This window comes from Rhea pennata, chromosome 15, assembly GCF_028389875.1.
Source record: "Rhea pennata isolate bPtePen1 chromosome 15, bPtePen1.pri, whole genome shotgun sequence".
In the NCBI taxonomy this organism is placed as follows: domain Eukaryota; kingdom Metazoa; phylum Chordata; class Aves; order Rheiformes; family Rheidae; genus Rhea; species Rhea pennata.
In genome coordinates this window covers 10,143,343-10,153,986 of record NC_084677.1, presented here as the reverse complement: position 1 = coordinate 10,153,986, position 10,644 = coordinate 10,143,343, and the positions used below count along the sequence as shown (strand labels likewise).

At 42.9% G+C, this 10,644-nt stretch overlaps 1 protein-coding gene across 2 annotated transcripts in view; it reads right to left on the bottom strand.

Moving 5' to 3' along the window:
• Positions 1-524: 524 nt before the first annotated feature.
• Positions 525-10,644, bottom strand: part of XYLT1 (xylosyltransferase 1) — a 160,175-nt gene continuing 150,055 nt past the window's right edge. For both annotated transcript variants that reach the window (XM_062588656.1, XM_062588657.1), the window contains exon 11: positions 525-8,287. In XM_062588656.1, the coding sequence (XP_062444640.1) occupies positions 7,965-8,287 (323 nt within the window). In that variant the 3' untranslated portion in view covers positions 525-7,964. The remainder of the gene's footprint in view (positions 8,288-10,644) is intronic.

Genomic DNA, 10,644 nt, shown 5'->3' with positions numbered 1-10,644 from the left:
GAGCTGGTGGCCTTTAGCTGAGATACCTAATACAGGCTCCTCACCAGCCACTGCCCCCCCCCCCCACTACTATCCCTTGCTTTCTGGAAAAGGTGGGGAGAGCCTGGCCCTGCAAAGGTGACCTGAGCTTAGGAACATGGAGAAGTCAGCTCAGGAGGTCCAGGCTGTTTCTGACCCTGTGGAGCAGGATGTGTGCTGTGAGCCCTGTGGTGTGAGCCATTAAATAAGTCACTGATTCTGTTTATTTGTGTAGGGGCTCCTCAGGCCTATGAGGAGCCATATTTCAGAGGTCTTTACCAAGAAAAATTCATTTCCGAAAGGCCAGTTTGAACGTTCCCCACTTGCCACTGTGGGAGATGGAGCCTGAGAAATGACTTGCTGGGCAGAGTATTGGTATCAGCAGCGGGATCACAGACTGTTAATGCTTGCTTCCATTTTTGCTGCTACATATTTCCAAAGAGCAAAATGCTTTTTTAAAAGGCATACATTAGTGGGGTTAAAAATAACTACAAGGTGCACTGCTATTCCCAAAGACAGCCTTTTTATTTTAAAATTCTGCATCTGAAAACACAGTATGACAGAAAGCATTTATATACAACTGCAGTGTTTTTGGTATAATACAGTATTTAATACATCCATTTCTTTTTCTGCAAAAAAATTTGCTTTGTCGGACAAAAAACCCAAACTCCAATAGACAAAGAATACAGCTAAGGCACATCATTGTTTTCTGCTAAATGAAAGACAAAAGGGTGCAAAAACGGGTAGTGCAATAATTGCTGAAAATCACATTCTACTACAAGAAAAGCATTCTGACTTTGAACTTTGATTACTGGTCAATTTAAGACATTTCAATATCTCATAAAATACTCCTTTAAATAAATAGCAAAATATCTACATCTTTCAGTGTGTTCCATTTGAATTTCCAATTATTTTTTAAACTTTGCTGTATATACATGTTTTTTTCTTATTCAATAGCTTACAAAATATTTCTGTACAGTTTTATGCATATTATGATTTATAACAAAATAGTTATTTCTTAAAACTATATTACCACCAGTCTTTGAAAAATGATAGGAATAACTTATTATGGACTATTTTAGGCAATACAAAAACCCAATCAACCAAAACCAAAACGACAAAGTCAGAAAAATCATTACCTCAAATTAATTCTTTTTGTTTCACAAATCTTGTTTGCTATGTAAACCCTTTTCAGTTGCCTTTGGGTTATAACTGCATCAGAATACTGAAACTAGGTAAGATTTGGGATTCCTAAAAGCACTGCAGCCTGCCGGGAATGCTGGTGCTACTGAAACCCAACAGTTCTTGATGGAGAGGAGAAGTAACAAAACCCAACGTACACAAGCCTTATCAAAAGTCACCAGGTTCTGCTGGCTTTGACACCCTTTGGATAAAGTTCCAAAGGCCAAATTTTGGAAACACATTTGTAACTTTAATGATACAGCCAGACTCCTCAATCTTCTGTGTGTACTGTCAGGTTCCCAACCATCACTCAAAACTGGGCCCCAAGTGGTCAAGTTCTTCAGATTTTATGACTGTAACATTAAGAGGAAGTACCTTCTCCCAGGTACCAGTGCGACTCTGAAAGGAATGCTACCAAGTCACGTCAAAATGAGTGAAATCACCCCAGAATTTGTCTTGCGCATCTGAGAGCAAATCTGTCCTGTTCTACTCCAACGACAGAACGAATCAAGTTAGCACTTTGTAGGTAATTAAATCAACCTTTCTTATCTATACTAAGTTGCAAAAGACAGGTCATAATTTCTTAAGGTTTTTATGAATGTCTGCGCCTTCCTTTTGCCGAAAGGGAAGGTCACTTTCTTTCCTTAAAGACTGCATTTGTAAGCAATTTCTATTGCATTTGGGAAGTGTAAGCTGACAGCAACACAGCTGAGTAGTAATAGAAATTGCAAGGTGCCTTTTATTCCTTCTACAGCAAACAGAAAAAGTGAGCAAGACACAGACCACATCTAACTTTCTAATACAGTTTAAGGCCACATTTAGAAAGGAAGAAAGTAAGGCTTGCTTTAAGGGGCACCACATCGGATGCCACTATGGGAACATACACTGAGAAATTCAAAGCTGATAGGATGTACCCAAGGAAATTCTGAAACATCCTAATTTGGGGCAGTAGGTCTGTGCCTTCCTCTGTACATAAGCAGGAAAGTAAAGTAGACATCCCCTTCCAGAATATTCCCAGCAAACTGAAGGTGCTTCTCAAGCTAGAGATTACTATTGTCTCATCAAGGGTGTTAATTACAACAGAACCAAAGACAAGTCCAGTCATTACAATATACAAAGGCAGCGCAGTGAACTGCGCCTGGAATCGGCACTCTGTCATCAGAGGCACCTGTACAGTATCTTGCTGCTTATTTGGCAAGGTTACAAGTAATACTTCTAGGTTTTATTATCAAAATAGAGAGTTTGCATAGATTGTACATTCAGTTCAAGGAGATTTCTGGTACCTTTTTTTGTTGTTGTCAGGTAAACGTGTTTGCAGACAGAGTGAGGTAGCAGCTGTGATAGCACCCATGAGCAAAAGAAGGTAACCAAGGCAGAAGCGAAGAGCAGCGAGTGAGCTGTACACTACTGTTAGTATAAAAGGACAAACTCAACACGGTACCTGCAGGATCAGGTCTCGAGGATTAATGGCTGGCAACACCACGCTTCACTGGAGACACCCTAATGCTACTGTGGCCCTGGAGCGGGGGGAGATCAACGCTAAGATCTTGCTGCCTCACCTTTAAATGCTCTTTCACCCATACTGGGACTTCTTTTCAAAGAAGTCCCATCTTCTGCACTCAGCACCTTCAACGGGAGTTACAGACAAGCCCTCGCTGGCTCTGAGAGGCTTACGGGGTGACGACGAGCGTTTCCCCGCAAAGTCCTTCCGTGCTTGCCAGGGAGCCACACTGCTTCGGCAGAAGCCGAGCACTGAGGGTTACTGCTGGGGAGTCTTTTCTATGTGACGGTTTCAATCATCATTTAACAGGGATTCAAAGTACTGTCCTAGGAACCGCAGGACTATCTTGGAGGCCTGTAGACTAGCTGAAATAAAAGCACATTTTAAATAGCAGCTTGGCCTTATTCTTTGCTAAGCAAACCTACTAACATACATGGGTATATTAAATACCCATGTTGGAACGTGAGGGAAAGATAATCATCACTATCACTTTTACAGACTCCTTCATATATGTCAGGACAGAGCTGCCTGAAGTCTGCCTTGAAAAGCAAACTTTTTCCTGATTCACATCTGGGTTCTTAAAGAAGCCTAAGGGATTTGGATCACATGAGTACAAAACCCCCTGCTCAGCTGGAGGCACTGGCGTGGCCAAGGTCTCCTCTGGCCAAGCCCTGAGGCCCTGGGGGCTGGGACAACAAGGCGGAGGGCGTGCTAGCCAGCGGCAAGCTGGCAGCCCTTTGCCAGCTGTGATGAAAGATGAGAAATACTAAAATCAACAGAAAGTGGGCCCTGGTTGTCCAGACACAGTAAAAATCTGGATTTTGCTTTATTTTTAATCCGGGAAGTCAAAGCTACAGTCTCATCGCAGCAGCATTTCTCAGCCTCGCTGTGCAGAAGCGAAGGTGCTCAGTTTGCTCAAAGTTTTGCTGCCACAAAATTACGCCAAACGGTTTCAAAGTTTTGGCACCTTCTATACCCTTCCTCTCCCCTGTCAGCCAGGTGCAGAATTTCCGTTTTTGACTCACTGACTTCACTCCTCTGCTCACTGTAACAGGGGCTAAGAGAGCTTGAGACTTCACTAATATTGCAATTAGTGCTACCAGAGATGGACTAGTGCTACCGGAGATGGTGACTACACATTAGCTGGCCCTTCTGAAGGTGCTGCAGGATCAGTGTTAATATCCCGTTAAACACCTGTACATGCAGTGTGCATTGAAGCCAGTCTGTGGGAAAGCCAATTTGTGACACACGAATGCACATTCCTGCATCTCCAGGCTTTGCAATAAAGAAGGCTTAGCAACAGAGATCCAGCTGGACTTCCTGTATAACACTTGCTGTGACAGACAACTTGTTAAAATACTCTCTCTGCTTGTAGAGAGCACAAAAAAATGAAGACATAATTTCAACTCTAGGAAAAAACCTTCATGTATCAGGAAAATAAAAATATTACTCAATATCCAAATGTCACCAAAGAAAAAACTGGACATATCTAAAAATAAACTGTCATTTGAGCTATTTCTATTATTAGCCTTAAAGTTTAACATTACCATATAAACAGGTTTGCATATTGCCAAGGCTGATTTGGGATATAATTCATTAAAACATATAAGTAGATGTTCTGCATTTTGCCACATCTTCTTTCTGTGTAATGGTGACTGATCACAGAAGTGGTACATGGCAATCTAGCAGAACAGGCTCAAAATTTAAACCAGCGAAGCATTACACAGAGGACAAATGTGTGCATATGGAAATAATACAGCCTTTTCCCACAGAAAGGGGTTTGGATCAACGCTGGCTTTCAGAGGGAGTCCTCGTCAGAAAGGACTCGCCAGCGTGGCTGGAAAATAACACTAGCACATTCACGTGAAGATGCCTAACCTGCCTGCTTTTACAAACCGTGGGTCCCTGCTCTGAATTCTCCTTTGCACCAAATGTAAGATCTGTGAAGTTATTCTCTTCTAACAATAAATAATATTCATTACAGGCTTCAAGTGCCTGCAGTGCTCGAACCAGAAAAGCCACTAAGCAGCCGAGCGGTCTCAGCAGCACTGCCACAGCAGCAGCTCAGAGCAGGCGCCGAGCCCGGAGGCAGCCTTGCCCTCCATGGTTTTTACTTCACGATTATAGCACTTAGTAACTCAGACACAGTGTCCCATATATAGCCCATATATAAGCTGTATATCTGTGTCTGCATATTAATAGCAATAGTAGGGGTTCTCATGTAGGTCCTGAAGGTGACACTCACTGCAGCACATGCTCCAAATACAGCAACTCATCCTATGATGATTTCAAACACATACATACAGTATTTATTCACAGCGTACTGGCACACCTTTCACTGATGCTGGAGTTCACTCTAATGTCCTTACTCAGGCCCAGTGCTCCAAGGAGGTTTCGCCTGAGGAAGGCCTCAGGACCAGCCTCTTCAGGTATACATCAAACCTTGTAAGAGCAGCACTGGAACTGCCAGCTTGCTACAGAACTTCTTTGTGTAGATACTTTTTATCTTTTAGAAAACAAACTAATATAAAGTATTTCGAGATATTTTAAACACAGAATATAATGTAAGTAGTTATACCAGCAAACATTTGATTTCTTTTCTTTAACCCAAAACAAACTAATTTGAACCTTAAATTTTACATGATAAATGTGGCAGCTTTTCTTCTAACCATAAAAGACGGGATTGTTGCCACCTTACGCTTGCCATAGCTCATAATGACAACTTCTCAACAAAGCACTTAAAAACATTCCTGTTTGTTTAAGAGTAAAAAAAGTATCAAATTTAAAAAACAGATTATCTGCGTGTGTGTGTGTGGGGGGGGGGGCACCTTTCTACTTATGCTTATGTGCAAGGCAGACTGGATTTTGCAACTACTGCAGTACTTTCTAAGGTAGCTAATGTGTGTGCCCTAAATGGGATGCTCTGCATTTGATCTGCTGGGCTTTAACCATGCAGTTGCCAGTGCAGCAATATGACTAAAGCCCTGGATTTCACCATGAGGATTGGCGGTCCCCAGAAAATTTGACCTTCATGATGGAATGTTAGATTAGAAACAAATACTATTAAAAAAAAAAATCCCTATGAAATGAGTAACAACATTGTGTTTCTATTATATAAACCTATTGGCAACCTTGGTTTTAAATGTTTGCCTCTAGAGTCAGTTGAAAACCAGGAACGATAGTTTGACAGAAACATTTCAACCAGCTCTCATCATTGCTACAAACTCTTCTAAAACTACAACTCCCAGGACTGTCAAAATCAGGAAGAAAAAAGGAAAGGACGGGAGGTGTAAGGGGAAGAAGGCCTTTTCTTAATAAAGGCAGCTTCAGTTAGTAAGATAACATAATTGTCAAGCTGCAAAAGCAGCACCTACTAATTAGTCATTGACTAAAACATAAATAATAAATATCTAAATTGTTCCTTCTATGCATCCATTTTTGTGCCAGATAAACATTTAAATGCTCTGCCTTAATGCCAGCACAGCTGACACTGCAATTTTAAGTCCAAAGCAAACTGCAAGTAGCTTTAAACCAATACTATGGAGAGAAATATAACGAGCCACTGGGACCTGTGTGTTATGGTCATCTTGCAGCTGCTGTTTAAAAGGGAATTCAACCTTTCCGTGAGATACAATTATGGAATGATTTAAGGGTTTATTTCCCTCCTGATGTGGAAGTTTAATGCTCATCAGCAGAAAGGAAAGTTATACGTGTACACAGAAGGGTAACTGGTTACCTTATTTCACTAAATTGACGTTTTTCTTTTGTTTATAATTAACTCAGCTTCTAATAGCCTTTTGGGGTTGTGTTGTTATCAAGAGATTATCACAGCAGCAACAAGAACAACAAAAAAGTGCATGTTCTATGTAAATGCAAAATGCTTCAGTTGGAGATGTATTTGCATATGAAAATATGTATTTTAAAAAATTGTTGGAATGTAAATGATTGTTTTTCCTAGTACAGAAAATGCAGGTTAAAATAATGTAAGAAAGAAAGACATGCATAGTCAAAACAGGATGCAGGCTGCTAGAAAGTCAAAATCCGAACACAAGCAAAGGTAGGGTTTGTTGACAGAATAAAGTAACAGCACTGAGAAACACGTCATTGCTCTCCTTCATATTCAGCTCATGACTTTGGTCGGGGACTGTCCTGTCCTGCTCACCACAACCTCCCCCATGCCCTATGCAACGCTAAAATTAGCCATCTTCATTCGGCGCTGGCAGATCTGAGATCAAGCTAGGAAATTAGTGTTAAGACTCATTAGCCACTGCTCAAATTAGGGAAGAATCAGCCTGCTGCAACTTCAGGTCCCAAGCTTGTTCCCTATGAGAAAAAATAATCACCATCTGCACCTCTAAAGTGCAAAGGGCCAAATTCCACCGTTTCACTGGTTCTGAGGAACTGAACCGCAACCTCATGAAAAGACTCATCACCTGGTGTGAGCAGACACATCACAAGCTATCCCCCCAATTCCTGCTTGCGGCTTGCTGTGCAGGAGGTCTGCGAACAGGCTTAAGTGCTGCTAGGCTTAAGAAAAAGCAGATGTCAAATGGGCTGAAATCGTAAAAGGTTCTTTGCTTTTAAAAATATGCTACCAAGATCCTGAAGCTGACTGCGTGAACAATCAAAAACTACAACTGCAAGCACTGGTTCCATGTAGAGCTTATCAGGAAATTAGTCTGAAAGTAACACTACTTTTGCTCATTTTCCCTAACTAGGGTAACAACAGGCATTAGCTGCGTCCAGAATTACTGTGTGCTATAAAAAAAAATGAGCAAGGGTGTATCCCACATATTTCATGTTCTATAAGGTAATGTAGCCATATGGGATATAGCCTGCAGTAATCAACTTTCCCAGGAAACATAAAATAGAAGGGAATTTTGCTGTGACTTAGTCATGATAGCAAAATAATTAAAGCCTATGAACAGCAGAAGTACACACAAATTTATTTTTTTAAAAACACTTCTAGCAGCTGCTCCTTCACTGCCCTCTCCTTGACTTCTTGTTCCTGTTCCCAGCTCTGCAAAGGCCATGGTTACAACGCAGTGCGGTATGGCCACGGCCCTCACCAACCCAACAGAGGTTGCCGAGCTGACGGAGAGAACAGTGCCAAAGGCTTTGTCAGGTGTTTAGGAATTATATTGCAACACGTAACAAAAAGGTGTAACGGTTCCTTAGGCTTCTGAAATCTGCCGTGAGATTCACATATGAACAAGGTTAAATTCCCTTTTAAAACCTATGCCGAAAAGGACTGTACCAGATGCTACCTCAGGCGCCCATCAGGTTTCACGGGCCCCAGCTCAGACTTGGGGTCGGGGCTCAGCGAGCTCCACGCCGTCTGACTGCACGCCTGCATCACCGGGCACGATGTGGCCCCACTGCTGCAGATGTCCACCGCTGACCATGCACTGCCCACTAGTGAGTCCACCCAGCTCTCCAGTTTGGTGCCCACGAGCGCTGCGTTTCTCCTGGCCTGGTCCACCTGGGCAGTGCTGATGGGGATATTCAGGACCGGGTTCAAGCCCTGGAAGCTCTGCTCCATATATGCATTCCTTGGAGGCCCATTGTGATACTTCATGGCTTCCTCTGGAAATGCAAAAAGAAACACCAAATCAGTGAGGAAAAGACTCCTCCAGGGTTTAAGGTCACAACAAAACAAAACGCAAAAGTCAGTGATGTGCTGCAATCCATTTCCATGGCCCTGTAAAAGAAGTGAGCTGTTCTCGACAACAAACAGGCAGGTCTAGCCTCATGTGCTTCCTGCCTGGGTGCTCACTAAAAGCTCCTCATCGTACCCGGACCTTGAGCAACATGCAGCTCCCTTTCAGGAGAAGCTCATTTTCTTCTTTCACCATGGAGGAAGCTGAGGAAGATGATACAGCCTGCTCAGCTGACACTAGCCTCTGTGAACACCCACAGGACATCATGCCCTGTCTGACTGCTGCCAACCCTTGAAGTGCTGTCACTGATTTGGCTAAGAAAAAGAACCATCTATCTCAAGCTTCTCCCTCCGCCAATGGGTTCATCCTCCCCAGGGCTGAGACGTCACCATGTCCACTGACTCAATTTGCTTGCAAGAGCTGGATAGTATCATTCCTGGCACTGGAAGGATAACAGCACCGTGTTGAATGGACTGGACCAGGCTGATGAAATATTTAACCCCAGCATCATTTTGGATCTACTCCAGACTTACTGGTGAAGTACTTTTTAATCACAATCATATTTCAAGCTCTTGTGCCAAATAATAGAGCAAAAACATTTCCTAATAACACTTTTTTGTTTTTCTTTCTTACAGTAATTCTTCTACTTCAGCAAAATGCAGCATATTCCCCAAATCTGTGCTATTGCACCAAAATGATTGCCATCATTGCACTAACTCCTTTGAAGAACTGGGGCTGGACATTATGGGTCAGTCCTTGTCAAAGGCACATTTGCTTCTCAAGTCTGAGCGTGGACAGAGGGGCTACTCATAAAATCACAATTCGACCCTCTCAAAATATTCACTCAATGCCTGCAGGGAGCAAATTTTCAACCATTTCGTTCTGTTCTCAGTTGACTTCTTTCACCATCATCCCTCCCTGCAGCACAGAGGACACGTTGAGCTCTGCCAACGTACACAGTGTCTAGAACACAAAATGGGCCCATTCAGGGCCCTCCAGGCTAGGAAAGCCACAGCGCTCAGATACCATTTAGAGGCCAGGAATTAAATATTAGCTTCCACAATTCCTTCCACATGTCCCTGCGGCTTGCACTGCAGATTGACACTGAGTCCTTTCTTCCAGGCAGAGGACAGTATCTTAGATGTTGGCAATACATCAGTACATTTATTTAGAGGGAAAAGGGACATTTAATTGGACATTTGCTGTTACATTTGCAGAGTCTTTAATGTCAGATATTGTGCAAGTCCATTACTTCAAATTCCCAATTAAATTAATTCGGCACATCCCCATCACCATTATATATCACTTACTGCTCCTGTATCCATCAAAAACCTCTCCTTTACTTTAAATGGTAGATATCCACAATAATATCTAGTCGAAATGAGCCTTTGCTAAGCACATGTGTGAAAAGTGTGATCTGCCAGAGTACTGCAGTTTAAGAAACAGAACAAGTACACATGATTACATTTCCTCCTTTGGAAGCAATTAAATATGGGAGACTGTTTGTCAACATATTAATTAAATAGGAACATTCTAAGTAAAAAAAAAAATCTCAAAACAAGTAAGAGTTGGCATTACTAGCAGGATCATCTGATTGAAGCAGGCAATTTAGAGAGCTTGTTGAATTAAAGGCTGTTGTGCATGTGTTTATTGTAGGGAACAAGAGAGACATTTTTCCAAACAAATAATGGGAGGAGATGGAGCTTGCTGTCCTCCAGCACTCAGTCTCTGACGTGTCCCACGCTCCACAGCTTCATGGCTGTGTGGAAGGGAAAGAAACCTACCAAAAAATGCAGGACTCAGTAGTGCTCCCTCAACAGCAGATAACCAGCCTCTCTGAATTTGTGGCCCCTGTTGTTTAGTGGGGTGTTTTTTGCTAAAATCAGGTTGATTGATAAGCACAGCATCTTCAACACATTTCAATTTCTTCACTTTGCTAGTCCTGGACGGTGTCGGACATGCTGCACGTCTCACGTCAACGCCCTCCTGCTTCACCATGCACCGCTGGGTGACTGCAGCCCTCTGCCCCAGGGCCGGCTGCACGACTGGAGCACGCCGGCAGGCGCGAGGGCACCAGCGTAACGTGCATCTGAACACAGCCCTTTCCGTAAGCACTACATAAATAGCAGCAGCAGGTAGGAAAAGGAAGTAATGCAGAAGCTAGTACTAATGGGAGAAAACCCCACGATGCTTTTCAGTGCGTTCAGGGCTGCTTCTCTGCCGGAGGAAGGAGCAGGAGCCCTGGCACGGCAGCGGGCTCTGCCTGCCCGGCTCGGGACCAGC